Source organism: Pseudophryne corroboree, chromosome 6, assembly GCF_028390025.1.
Source record: "Pseudophryne corroboree isolate aPseCor3 chromosome 6, aPseCor3.hap2, whole genome shotgun sequence".
NCBI classification, from domain to species: domain Eukaryota; kingdom Metazoa; phylum Chordata; class Amphibia; order Anura; family Myobatrachidae; genus Pseudophryne; species Pseudophryne corroboree.
In genome coordinates, this window is record NC_086449.1 from 293,923,096 (window position 1) to 293,937,799 (window position 14,704).

Genomic DNA, 14,704 nt, shown 5'->3' on the forward strand with positions numbered 1-14,704 from the left:
AACAGTTCCCAATCCTCACAACTAGTGTAAGGAGTGCTCAGTAGTATACTACGGTTTAGGATAACATGTGTTCTTCATTTTATGCACCTTACATGACCTTGACATTGCTAGAATCAGTCAACGTTCCCTTGAAAGTAGCTCTGAAAACCAACGGTGCAGCTGTTTAATTATAGGTCACCCCCATAAATAACATTATGGTATTTACAAGTGTATATGTCAATGTGCTTTATGACAAGATAAAGCAGATTTCTACACTACATCACAAAGAGTACTCAGTCAAAGCAGATTATGTTTATTAATTATTAAATGGGTGTGGATGTGTGATCTGGTGTTAAGAGCATTGAACTTCAATCCACAAGGTCAAGGGATCATGTCCTCCCATCAAAACTAATCTTCCAACCATCATTTTAACCACTTAGATCCCAGGAAAAAAAGGCCATACAGTTATGCTAATCTTAAAAATTGCAATGGATCTAAAACTCATCCCCTCGGTTGACTATATGTATTCTGTAGCTCTTAAACAAGTGCAGGCAAATTAATGTACCATACAGAAAACATACCTGCATAATGCAAATCTGATGCTAGATTGAATTAGTCTGCATACATAAACCATACACTTGTCACCACAAACAGTGCATATTTTACTGTGCTTACTTGTGCATGAAATCCTGGCCACTAACATAAGTAACGGCCACTACCCAAAGCAGAAAAACAACAAAGAAAAATATTGGCAATTCTAAGCATAATCATATTGTGACCATCACAGCAGATTTTTAAAAGTATGGGGAAAATAGTATTTAATAAATAGGGCTGACAGTGGCATCCATTCATTCCAAATCAGCAACAGAGAATGTCATGAGCATGTTAAAAATAAGGTTTACATTCAGTAGCCATTTTGTCAGGAATTTTTACATGATACCAAATGCGAGGGAATGTAAACAGCCTCTGCCGACGATTTTTTTCCCCAGCCCAGTGCAGAGAATAAAAAAAAAATCCCTATCAGTAGCAATGGTGCAAAGAAAGAAAAACTGCTATGTCTCCTAGCTAGGGGCTTAATCAATCCTATTAATCGTGAAAGCAAACCTACATAAAACCATGATCTGCATAGTATGCATGCAGATAGTGATAATAAAGCATCAAAACAGGTGGGAATTTTATCCATCAGTATCAGACACTCCCACAATGCATCAGTCTAGTGACCTGATGCAAGAAAAAAAATATCAGCCAGCCATTCAGCAAATGAGACCGCCGCATCTGACCACCTTTGTTATTCTTGTAAAAATATCTCATGCCAGGGGATAAAGATGACCCAATGCATTCCACTGATTTGCATGTTTTCTCCTGATCTCACAGGAGCCAAGAACAGCAGCAATCCAACCAAAAATAATCATTCTGACCAATATATACAAAAAAAAAAAAAACACACTTTATTAAATATACACTGCACTGAGCCTGCAAGTGCACCTCTACAATTTATACAGCATAAATATTAACACAAGCAGCAGTGATCCTTCCTTGTTACTGCAAAATAAATATCTCCCCAGCCCCTCCTCCACACATTAGAGCTGCCACTACCAACTTCTATTTTTACACTGCATTTTCCTCCACTTTGGGAGATGCACCAAGCTGCAAAGGAACAATGAGTGTGATCAGGTGAGAGGCAGGCATGCAGCATGTAATGCAGGATATTTTATATATATATATATATATATATATATATATATATATATATATCTCAAAATAAAATAAAATGGTTGATGAATGAATGACAGGGGAGAGGGTGGCATGGTGCTCACCAGATGGAGTTCTTGATCTTCTGTTGCAGTGCATTGGCCTCTGTCCCTTGCAGTCCTGTCACCAGGGCTGGCAGTGCCCCTGATGCAGAGGAGGGCAGCTGGGGCTGCTCGGGCCGCTGTTTCTTCGCTGCCTGTTGTTGCTCCTCTGCCATGATGACTGCTGATGCTGGGCTCGGTGTGTGTGTATGCGAGTGAGCGAGGTGGGGAGGGGTGGAAGCAGGAGGACGGAAGGAGCTCTGCAGACTAGGCCTTTACCCCGACCTCGAGTATATCGCCTCCCTCTGCTGGGGGGACATGACGGGGGCAGCTCAGCCGAGGGAAGGGTGGGGAAAGGACAGCTAGAGCCGTGGGGTGGCGTGGAGCGGGGAGAGGTGCATAGTCGGGTTGGGGGACGGGGTGGAGGGGTGAGGCGCTGATCAGAGGATGGGGTGCTGTTGGGGAGGGGGGCATGAAGGTAGAAAGGACAGATCTGCCCCCTCACAGCTGCGCTCCGGCGATATCCAGCACCTGGTCCCACCGCAGCCGCCAGCAGCAGCCCGCACGGCGCTCACTGGAGAGGAGCGGAGGCTGCACCCGGGCCGCGCAGGCGCACTGCTCCTGACAACAACAACTACTACACGCATCATGCAGCAGCCGCTGACAACAACCACGCACACTGAGCCCGTGCTGCGGAGCTGGGGCTCCTCTGTTATATCCCGCTCTGCTTATTACCCCCGTATCCGTTCTCTGTTATATACTGTAGGTCACCGATGTCACAGTGGGGACGCAGGTAGCTGTGCACCTAGGGGATCCGGTCTGAAGATCGACACTGTCTAGGTCGACAATGTTTAGGTCGACCATTATAGGTCGACAGGGTTTCTAGGTCGACATGTGCTAGGTCGACATGTCAAAAGGTCGACATGAGTTTTTCACATTTTTTTCTTTTTTTAACTTTTTCATACTTAACGATCCACGTGGACTACGATTGGAACGGTAATCTGTGCCGAGCGAAGCAGTAGCGGAGCGAGGCACCTTGCCCGAAAGCGAGCCATGGGAGGGGACACGGTGCACTAATTGGGGTTCCCAGTCACTCTACGAGGAAAACAACACCAAAAAAAAAAAAAAACTAATGTCGACCTTTTGACCTGTCGACCTAGAAACCATGTCGACCTTCCATCCCTGTCGACCTAGTGACTGTCGACCTATAGTGGTCGACCTAAACATTGTCGACCTAGGTACTGTCGATTTGATGATCCACACCCGCACCTAGCCCGGCCCTCCAGGGTACTTGAGGATCGCACAAAGCTATGTTTTCCTTATTTCAATAGACTGTAGCTTCTCAAGCATTGAATCATGTCTGGCAGCAATGTCACAGGAGTGCATATTCCGGAGCGCTTTACAATTGGGAGCTTACATAACACCTATTTGCATTCACCGTGGCTAAACAATGTTATTTTGGGCATTATGGTCTGATTCAAATATGTAGGAAATGCAAACCCAATTTTAGCCAAGTTGAGCGATCATCGGGTGACTGTGAGTGCGTCTTAAGGGCCCTACATACACTTATAGATAACGATGGTAGATATGAACAATATCATTCACAAATGAACGATAAATCGCTCCTATCGACCAGCGTGAATGTACCAACAATGAACGATGCGCGTCTCCGCAGTCGTTCATCTTTGGTCTATCCTCGTTTATACATGCAAGCCAATGTTGCCGATATAGATGTATGTAATGTCATAATGTCTAATTCAGCCATAGATATCAGCCAGTGTGTATGTAAAAATCGTTAAAAAATCAACCAACATTAGTATCGTTGGCTGTTAAAATCACCCAGTGTATCTGTCCCTTAAGTTGTGCTGCGCCATATGTGCCACGATGGTCATGTGACTGCGGTTGCAGAGAGGATATATTCGCAATGTGAGGGTCCATTTGAGGGCGGGTATGAGGAGTCCCTACAAAAACACAGGCATAGCTCAGCCTGTGACTGCAATCCCGTACACAGCTGCAGTTGCTCTGGCATCTTACTTCCTGCACCCATGCTGTGACAATGGGCTACTCAGAAATCTGATAACTAATCTGCGACCAACGTAACCGCAGGAATATGCAAAGCCGTCGGTGGTCCTTATGTCAGCTGGCAGAAAATCATCATAGATTTTCAGGTGTTAAAACCTATTGGGAAAGAATACTGATTGTGGAAATCTGCTGAGGGTGGTCTCTTACAGAAAAAAACCCACCTACAGTATGCTTAGCCTGGAGTAACACGTTTTTAGCATCAGAGCAGGTGGCAAAGTGGACTTGCGTACGTGAATACGCAGCTGTAGCATTTCAGGACCTTGCTAGTCCAGGCTTCATACAAGTGGGTCATTTAGGGGAGCAAGCACAGCACCAGCTTAATAGGAGTAACCAATGTGCCCTCAAAGCAGGAATTGGGACAGTTGAAAATTATGCAACCAGATTTATTCATTAAAAAAGTGTAGATTGTTTTTAAATAAATATCTAGAGAATGAGTAGCTAATATGTAGTCTAGTACAACCTAGATAATAACCAATTAGATCAATATTATTTTGTTACTTCTCTCTGTAAATCATTTATTCACTTTTTTTTTCACTTGAATTAACCTTGTCAGTATTTAATACCTACAACTTGGAAACAAATAAATGTACATCAGCCTCAGCTATCTTTCTCTTACGTCCTAGAGGATGCTGGGGACTCCGTAAGGACCATGGGGAAGAGACGGGCTCCGCAGGAGACATGGGCACTAAAAAGAACTTTAGGTATGGGTGTGCACTGGCTCCTCCCTCTATGCCCCTCCTCCAGACCTCAGTTTAATACGGTGCCCAGAGGAGACTGGGTGCACTACAGGGAGCTCTCCTGAGCTTCCTGAAAGAAAGTATTTTGTTAGGTTTTTTATTTTCAGGGAGACCTGCTGGCAACAGGCTCCCTGCATCATGGGACTGAGGAGAGAGGAGCAGACCTACTTAAATGCTAGGCTCTGCTTCTTAGGCTACTGGACCCCATTAGCTCCAGAGGGAGTCAGAACGCAGGTCTCCCCTAGCGGTTCGTCCCGGAGCCGCGCCGCCGTCCTCCTCGCAGAGCCAGAAGATAGAAGCCGGGTGAGTATAAGAAGATAGAAGACTTCAGAGGCGGCAGAAGACTTCAGATCTTCAATGAGGTAACGCGCAGCGGTAACGCTGCGCGCCATTGCTCCCACACAGAACACACACACAGCGCACACTGTCGGGTGCAGGGCGCGGGGGGGGGGGCACCCTGGGCAGCGATGTATACCTCTAGGACTGGCTATGATTTGATTTACACTATTTAGTGGTATTTCAGAGTATCCCCGCCAGTTTGTTTTAAAAAGAAGCGGGACCGAAGACCGCCACTGAGGGGCGGGGCTTCTTCCTCAGCACTCACCAGCGCCATTTTCTCCACAGCACACGTTGAGAGAAGCTGGCTCCCTGGACTCTCCCCTGCTGATCACCGGTGACAGAGGGTTTTTAAGAAGGGGGGGGGGGCACATAATTTGGCGCAGTGAATATATATAAAAAAGCGCTATATCTGGGTAAATTTTTGTTTTTCCAGGGTTATTGGCGCTGGGTGTGTGCTGGCATACTCTCTCTCTGTCTCTCCAAAGGGCCTTGTGGGGAAACTGTCTCCAGATAGAGCTTTCCCTGAGTGTGTGGTGTGTCAGTACGTGCGTGTCGGCATGTCTGAAGCGGAAGGCTCTCCTAGGGATGAGGTGGAGCGCATGAGTGTGGTGTCGCCGTCGGCAACGCCGACACATGACTGGATGGATATGTGGAATATTTTAAATGCAAATGTGAATTTATTGCACAAACGTTTGGACAAAGCAGAGTCCAGGGACGGTACGGTGGGTCAGACCCTGCCTTTCCCTGTGTCACAGGGGCCTTCGGGGTCTCAAAAGCGCCCACTTTCTCAGATAGTTGACACAGATACCGACACATATTCTGACTCTAGTGTCGATTATGATGATGCGAGGTTGCAGCCAAAGTTGGCAAAGAGTATTCATTATATGATTATTGCTATAAAGGATGTGCTGCATATTATAGATGACCCCGCGGTGCCTAATCCTAACATCCACATGTTTAAAGAAAAGAAGCCTGAGGTTACTTTTCCACCTTCCTTTGAATTAAATGAGTTATTTGAAAGTGCTTGGGAAACTCCAGATAAGAAACTGCAGATTCCCAAAAGGATTCTTATGGCGTATCAAGGACAGGATACGGTGGGAATCCTCCCCACGGGTGGACAAGGCGTTGACGCGCCTTTCCAAAAAGGTGGCGCTGCCGTCTCAGGATACCGCTGCCCACAGAGATCCTGCTGACCGCAAGCAGGAAACTACCTTGAAGTCAATTTACACACATACCGGTACATTACTCAGACCGGCAATAGCGTCGGCTTGGGTTTGTAGCGCTGTACTAGCGTGGACCGATATCTTATCTGCTGATATGGATACGATGGATAAGGAAACTATTTTATTGACCCTGGGCCATATTAAGGATGCGGTCCTTTATATGAGAGAGGCTCAGAGGGATATAGGCATACTGGGGTCCAGAGCGAACGCTATGGCGATTTCTGCCAGGCGAGCACTGTTGACCCGACAGTGGACGGGTGATGCCGACTCGAAATGGCATATGGAGGTTTTACCTTACAAGGGTGAGGAGTTGTTTGGGGAAGGTCTCGCGGACCTAGTCTCCACAGCTACTGCTGGTAAATCAACTTTTTTACCTTATGTTTCCTCACATCCTAAGAAAGCGCCACATTATCAGATGCAGTCCTTTCGGCCGCATAAATCCAAGAGAGCTCGGGGATCTTCCTTTCTTGCCAGAGGTAAGGGCAAGGGGAAAAAGCTGCCAGCTACAGCCAGTTCCCAGGAACAAAAGTCCTCCCCGGCTTCTACTAAATCCACCGCATGACGCTGGGGCTCCGCGGGTGGAGTCCGCTCCTGTGGGGGCACGTCTTCATCTTTTCAGCCAGGTCTGGGTTCATTCTCAGGTCGACCCCTGGGCAATAGACATTGTTTCCCAGGGGTACAAGCTGGACGCCGGTTTTTCAAATCGGCACTGCCGACTTCCTCCCCAGAGAGGGAAGTAGTTTTGGCAGCAATTCAAAATTTGTGCCTTCAACAAGTGGTGGTCAAAGTTCCCCTGCAGCAGCAGGGGATGGGCTATTACTCAACCCTGTTTGTGGTCTCGAAACCGGACGGTTCGGTCAGACCAATTCTGAATTTAAAATCCTTAAACCTATACTTAAAGAGGTTCAAGTTCAAGATGGAATCGCTCAGGGCGGTCATCGCAAGTCTGGAAGAGGGAGATTATATGGTGTCCTTAGACATAAAGGATGCATACCTTCATGTCCCCATTTATCAACCTCATCAGGCATTCCTGAGAATTGTAGTGCAGGATTGTCATTACCAATTTCAGACGTTGCCATTTGGGCTTTCCACGGGCCCAATGATTTTTACCAAATTAATGGCAGAGATGATGGTGCTCTTGCGCAAGCAGGGGGTCACAATTATCCCGTACTTGGACGATCTCCTGATAAAAGCGAGATCGAGAGAAGGATTGCTAGACAGCGTATCACTCTCCCTGATGGTGTTACAACAACACGGTTGGATTCTAAATCTACCAAAGTCACAGTTAGTTCCAACGACCCGATTGCCTTTCTTAGGCATGATTCTGGACACGGAACAAAGGAGGGTCTTTCTCCCAATGCAAAAGGCAAAGGAACTTCAGAGCTTGGTCAGGGACCTGTTGAGGCCGGACAGGGTGTCGGTACATAAACAGAAAAACAGCGCTAGAATCAAATTCCTAAACACATTTAATATAGTAGTTTTAAAAGACAATTTTAAAATTCAATTAAACTAACAAGTCACACATAAAGATAAAATGTCCATTGACCATGGGGATGATAAATTGGCTAATTTCTGCCACTACTTTGCAACACCTTATGACCGAGTTACTGATATATTTGCCAGATTCACGTATGAGGACTTTGGTATAAAGAAATGTCCATTATTACCAGCCTTGTGTTCCTATGTTGGGATCCGTAGCAATGGTGTCTGAATGCCGTTAGACACCACGCAATAGTGGTTGGTATCCTGGTCCACAGATGGCTTGGAAAGCTTGGAAATGGAAATGGAACCGGATTGGTGTATTACCGGAAAGTCCTCTCAGATCTTATAAGGGCAGCAGTAAACTCCAGGTCTTTCTTGGTGTGATGATGTAGATGGCAGTAAGTTCTCCTGACGCGTTTCTCTACTCTAGGTAGCTTTATCAAAGGTTGTCGGTACATCACTGCACTCGAGTGCTGGGAAAAATGGTGGCGTCTTATGAGGCCATTCCATTCGGCAGGTTCCATGCCAGGACTTTTCAGTGGGACCTTCTGGACAAGTGGTCCGGGTCACATCTACAGATTCATCAGATGATCCGCCTGTCCCCCAGGGCCAGGGTGCCTCTCCTGTGGTGGCTGCAGAGTACTCACCTTCTAGAGGGTCGCAGGTTCGGCATCCAGGACTGGGTTCTGGTGACCACGGACGCGAGCCTCCGAAGATGGGGAGCAGTCACACAGGGAAGAAACTTCCAAGGTCTGTGGTCAAGCCAGGAGGCTTGTCTACACATCAACATTCTGGAATTAAGGGCCATATACAACGGCCTTCGTCAGGCGCAGACCTTACTTCAAGGTCTACCAGTTCTGATTCAGTCAGACAACATCACAGCAGTGGCTCATGTAAACCGCCAAGGCGGCACAAGGAGCAGAGTGGCAATGGCAGAAGCCTCAAAGATTCTCTGATGGGCGGAGAGTCATGTAAGCGCTCTGACAGCAGTCTTCATTCCGGGAGTGGACAACTGGGAAGCAGACTTCCTCAGCAGACATGATCTGCATCCAGGAGAGTGGGGACTTCATCAGGAAGTCTTCGCAGAGATTGCAAGTCAGTGGGGACTGCCTCAAATAGACATGATGGCTTCATGTCTCAACAAGAAACTTCCGAGATATTGTGCCAGGTCAAGGGACCCTCAGGCGGTTGCAGTGGACGCACTGGTGACACTGTGGGTGTTTCAGTCGGTCTATGTGTTCCCTCCTCTTCCTCTCATCTCAAAAATACTGAGAATCATAAGATGAAGAGGGGTTCAGGCAGTTCTCATTGTTCCAGATTGGCCTCGAAGGGCCTGGTATCCGGATCTGCAGGAACTGCTCACAGAAGATCCGTGGCCTCTTCCTCTCAGGGAAGACCTGTTACAACAAGGGCCCTGTTTGTTCCAGGACTTACCGCAACTGCGTTTGACGGCATGGCGGTTGAACGCAGGATCCTAGCGGAGAAGGGCATTCCGGAGGAGGTCATTCCTACTCTGATTAAGGCTAGGAAGGAGGTGACATTGAAACATTATCACCGTATCTGGAGGAAGTATGTGTCTTGGTGTGAAGCCAAGACTGCTCCTCCGGAAGAATTCCATCTGGGCCGTTTTCTCCACTTCCTGCAAACTGGAGTGAATTTGGGGCGTAAAGTTAGACTCCCATTAAGGTTCAGATTTCGGCCCTATCCATTTTCTTTCAAAAGGAATTGGCTTCTCTTCTGGAAGTCCAGACTTTCGTGAAGGGGGTGCTGCATATCCAGCCTCCTTTTGTGCCTCTGGTGGCACCATGGGACCTTAACGTGGTGTTACGGTTTCTTAAGTCTCACTGGCTTGAACCGCTTCAAACAGTTGAGTTGAAGTATCTCACTTGGAAAGTGGTCATGTTATTGGCCTTGGCTTCGGCGCGGCGAGTGTCGGAGTTGGTGGCTTTGTCTCACAAAAGCCCTTATCTGATTTTCCTTGTGGATAGAGCTGAGTTGCGGACTCGTCCTCAATGTTTGCCTAAGGTGGTTTCTTCTTTTCATATGAACCAACCTATTGTGGTGCCTGTGGCTACACGGGACGTGGAGGATTCTGAGTCCCTGGATGTGGTCAGGGCATTGAAAATTTATGTGGCCAGAAATGCCCCGGTTAGGAAAACAGAGGCTCTGTTTATCCTGTATGCAGCCAACAAGGTTGGCGCTCCTGCATCTAAGCAGACTATTGCTCGCTGGATCTGTAACAGGATTCAGCAGGCTCATTCTACGGCTGGATTGCCGTTACCGAATTCGGTTAAGGCCCATTCCACTAGGAAGGTGGGCTCTTCTTGGACGGCTGCCCGGGGCGTCTCGGCATTACAACTGTGCCGAGCAGCAACTTGGTCGGGTTCAAACACGTTTGCAAAATTCTACAAGTTTGATACCCTGGCTGATGAGGACCTAATGTTTGCTCATTCGGTGCTGCAGAGTCATCCGCACTCTCCCGCCCGTTTGGGAGCTTTGGTATAATCCCCATGGTCCTTACGGAGTCCCCAGCATCCTCTAGGACGTAAGAGAAAATAAGATTTTAAACCTACCGGTAAATCTTTTTCTCGTAGTCCGTAGAGGATGCTGGGCGCCCGTCCCAGTGCGGACAACATCCTGCAAGACTTGTATATAGTTGTTGCTTACATAAGGGTTATGTTTTTCAGTTGGATCAGTTTTGGACTGATACTAGTTTTGTTTCATACTGTTGACTGGTTCGTATCTCCCATGTTTTACGGTGTGAATGGTGTGGCTTGTATGAATCTTGCCCTTGGATTTACAAGATCCTTTCCTCGTACTGTCCGTCTCCTCTGGGCACAGTTTCTCTAACTGAGGTTTGGAGGAGGGGCATAGAGGGAGGAGCCAGTGCACACCCATACCTAAAGTTCTTTTTAGTGCCCATGTCTCCTGCGGAGCCCGTCTATTCCCCATGGTCCTTACGGAGTCCCCGGCATCCTCTACGGACTACGAGAAAAAGATTTACCGGTAATGGTTTAAAATCTTATTTTTACATAACTCTTCTTTGCATATCACCCTACCTGTCCCAACTGACTGACTTCAAACGGGTCTCCCAAAGTAGGCATTTCTGTACTGGTTGGGGTGGAATTACCCACAAGTAACTCCACCCCAACCAGTACAGAAATGTGGTGAAGTTTGGTTAGATCAGATAGAGCTTATTTTGTATGTCCAATTGTTCGGAGGTATGATACAGCCTTACACAGGGCTGAAAAGAGAAATCCTGGGCCCGGGTACAACAACTTCCTGGGCCCCTCCTCCCCTCCTCTAAAGGGGATGTGACCACAGCATGCTGGGGGCATGGCCACACCTCTTTATGGGCGTGCCTAGCACATGAGAAGCACCTATTCATAGGAGCATGGCATGCCTCCCCCAGCCAGGGCAGTTGAGAGCCTGGTTGAGCCCAGGTACTTTTTAGGGGGCATGCCCTAATCACAGGAGGCATGCACCCTGCAGCACCGCACACGGCAATGTGTGCTGGACTGAGAAGAAAAGCTGTAGCTGCTGCTTCCGGGTAAGGATGAGGGTGCACCTGGGCCCCTCCATCAGACCTGGGCCCAAGTAATTTGTACACTATCCCCCCTCTCTCGGTGCCACTGGCCTTACAGCCAGAGGCGGAACTGTGGGAGGCAATGGAGTGGGCTGCCGCCGGGCTCCTGACCTGCAGGGGGCACTTCTCCATTGCCTCCCACTGCCCGACAAGCCATCTCCGCATCTGACTGGACGGAGGAGCATGTCCGTGTCATGACACGGCAGCAGCAGCTGCCTCCTCGTCCTCGTATGCACAGAGACGAACTGACAGCTGGCTGCAGCTAGGGAGAGCTTCAGCACACAGCTGCTCACAGGGACTTCCAATAGAGCTGGCCAGCTGAAGCTCTCTCTTCCTCCGTCCTGCTGATAGACGCAGGTAGGCACTCGCACCACCTGCCTCCAGCTGCTGCATTGTGTGTGTGTGGTGTATGTGTGTGTGTGGGGAGGGGGGGTGATTACCGGGGGTATCTTTAATAAATGTTGGCAGCACTGTGTTTGTGTGTGAATGGTTTTAAGTGAGGTGTGTATGTGTGTGTTTTTTAAAGGAAAGTTGTGTGTTTAAGTAAAAGAGGCATGTGTGTGTGTAAGTGAAAGTGCCATGTGTGTGTGTAATTGTGCGTGTGTAAGTGAAAGTGTCGTATGTGTGTGTAATTGTGTGTGTGTATACATTAAATAGGCATGTGTGTGTGTATTTGTGTGAAAGTGATGTGTGTGTGTGTGTGTGTTTGTGTAATTGTGTGTAAGTGAAAGTGGCATGTGTGTGTGTAAGTGAAAGTGGCATGTGTGTGTAAGTGAAAGAGGCATGTGTGTGTATAATTGTGCATGTGTAAGTGAAAGTGACGTGTGTGTGTGTGTGGATGTAATTGTGTGTAAGTGAAAGTGGCGTGTGTGTGTGTGTAACTGAAAGTGGCATGTGAGTGTAATTGTGTGTGTAAGTGAAAGTGACATGTGTGTGTAATTGTGTGTAAGTGAAAAAGGTGTTTGTGTGTGTAAGTGAAACAGGCACGTGTGTGTAAGTGAAAAAGGTGTGTGTAAGTGAAAAAGGCGTGTGTGTATAAGTGAAAGAGGCATGTGTGTATGTAAGTGAAAAAGGCACGTATAAGTGAAAAAGGCATGTGTGTGTAACTGAAAAAGGCATGTGTGTAAGTGAAAAAGACGTGTGTGTAAGAGCAAAAGGCGTATGTGTGTGTGTGTGTGTGTGTGTGTGTGTGTGTAAGTGAAAGAGGCATGTATGTGTGTGAGTGAAAAAGGCGTGTGTGTAAGTGAAAAAGGCGTGTGTGTGGGTTTACATGAGAGGCATGTGAGTTTGTGTTAGTGAAAGAGGCGTGTGTGTAAGTGAAAGAGGCATGTGTGTGTAAGTGAAAGAGGTGTGTGTGTGTAAGTGAAAGAGGTGTGTATGTGGGTTTATGTGAGAGGCATGTGTGTGGGTTTGCGTGAGAGGCATGTGAGTGTGTGTAATCTAAAGAGACGTGTGTTTGTGTGTAAGTGAAAGGCATGTGTGTGTAAGTGAAAGAGGCATGTGTGTGTAAGCGAAAAAGGTGTGTGTGTGTGTGTGTGTGTGTGTGTGTGTGTGTGCAAGTGAAAGAGGTGTGTGAGTTAGTGAAAAAGGCATGTTTGTGTAAGTGAAAGAGGTGTGTGTGTTTTAAGTGAAAAAAGCATCTGTGTGTGCAAGGAAAAGAGGCATGTGTGTGTGTAAGTGAAAGAGGTGTGTGTGTGTGTGTGTGTGTATGTCTATACTACTATTGTGAAAGGCATCTGAGGACGCTGCTACTGTTCACCCTGAGTAGAAGATATCTACATATGGCATATATGTGTGTGGAAGGGGGGGAAAGGGGGGCACCAAAATTTTATCATGCCTCCGGGCGACAGGGGCGAACTTATGCCACTGCTTACAGCAGATACATACTAGAGTGATGTACCAGGACAATATGGCAGCCAGGGTCAGACTGGCCCACAGGGGTACAGGGGAAACCCCCAGTGGGCCCTACTCCTCCTCTAGGGATCAGGTGCCAAACTCTATCCTAGTGCACCTGAATTATGCATTATACATATGTTACATTATACTTCACAAGAATATGGTTTATTATATAGTTACCAGAACATGTACTCTGTATTGGTTAGCCAAACCTCTGTGTTGCCACCACTGGAGCCTGGATACACCCTTAAGCATGGGCCCCTACAACAGCATCCGTTGTACACATTACAACAATGTAATGAAGGACAGAACTATCCCTTGTTCCGTCCTTCACTACACTGTGTGGTGCTGCATGTGATATAGGGGCAGATCTATCAAGCCTGGAGAAGTGATAAAGTGGAAGGTGAGAACGCACCAGCCAGTCAGCTCCTAACTGTCAAGTTACATGCTGGGTTTGAAAAATGACAGCTAGGAGCTGATTGGCTGGTGCGTTCTCACCTTCCACTGATCACTTCTCCAGGCTTAATACATCTGCATCACAGTCCGATTGGCTGTGCAGCACGGCCAACCAGAAGATATCGCTAACGACCATGGGAGCACGCAGATTGGCCTTACACACTGAACAATCCGCCGGATATGTTGTTTCTCTATAGGAAGGAAACTACATATAGGGCCGATATCGCTCTAGTGTGTACCCAGCTTTACATGTCACTGCATAGCTAAATGTGCAAAGAGGGGAGAAAGGGCATGGGTACTACAAACCCAGGCCCTAGGTCTACATGATCTAATGAGGGTCTAGAGTACTTCAGGCAGGGAGCAGCCTCTCTTCCCAGTCCAGCACACACTGATGTGTGCTGGGCTGTGGAGAGTCCTGCGAGGCTGCTGCCCCTGAGCAGTAGCAGTCTCCCCTCTCACAATGTTATACAGCAGGAAGCTGTATCACGCTGATCCCCCCAGGATCCTCCTCTATTTTTTTGGAAGAGGATGATGCTAAGCCTCCTCCAATTTGGGTACGCCCACCAGTACCCAGGCCCGGCCCCGCTCTCGACAGCCCTGAATTTTTCAATACAGCCCCACATGCTATCATAGCCCAAATACTTCTATGTGCTGTACATGCTACCAGATAGCCAATATACTTTTCTATAGTTTCACGTTCTAGCAGTTAGCTATTATACCTTCAAATATATTCACATTTTACAACAAATGTATTATGTCCATAATAAGAATGCATTCGTTGTGTACCTGGAAACTATTTTAAAATATGAATCCATATTAGTTTAATACTGCCAAGTATGTAACTAATGTTGTGGCGGAACTTGCGAGTGGTGGGCTCAGGTGTGAAAACTTGCCTTGGGCTACCCTCATCCACCACACGGAGAGAAACAAAGAGTGATGGGAAGTGGCACGAGGGAGGCAGGTGGTGGCAGGGAGGCAGTGGGCGAGTGGTGAAACAGAGGGTGAAAGGGAGAAGCAGGTATGAGTGGAGAGCTAGAGAGTGGTAGGGAGAGGCAGAGGGTGACTGGGGAGGCAGAGGTTGACAGGGCGAAGCAAAGGGTGATGGAGAGGCAGTCGATGATAAGGAGAGGC

General features: G+C 47.6%; 1 protein-coding gene across 1 annotated transcript in view; it reads right to left on the reverse strand.

Moving 5' to 3' along the window:
• The window catches only part of RFX7 (regulatory factor X7), a 260,897-nt gene extending 258,409 nt beyond the window's left edge, over positions 1–2,488 (reverse strand). The window contains exon 1 of the mRNA XM_063926143.1: positions 1,797–2,488. Coding sequence (XP_063782213.1) covers positions 1,797–1,948 — 152 coding nt within the window. The 5' untranslated portion in view covers positions 1,949–2,488. The remainder of the gene's footprint in view (positions 1–1,796) is intronic.
• Between the last annotated feature and the right edge of the window lie 12,216 nt (positions 2,489–14,704).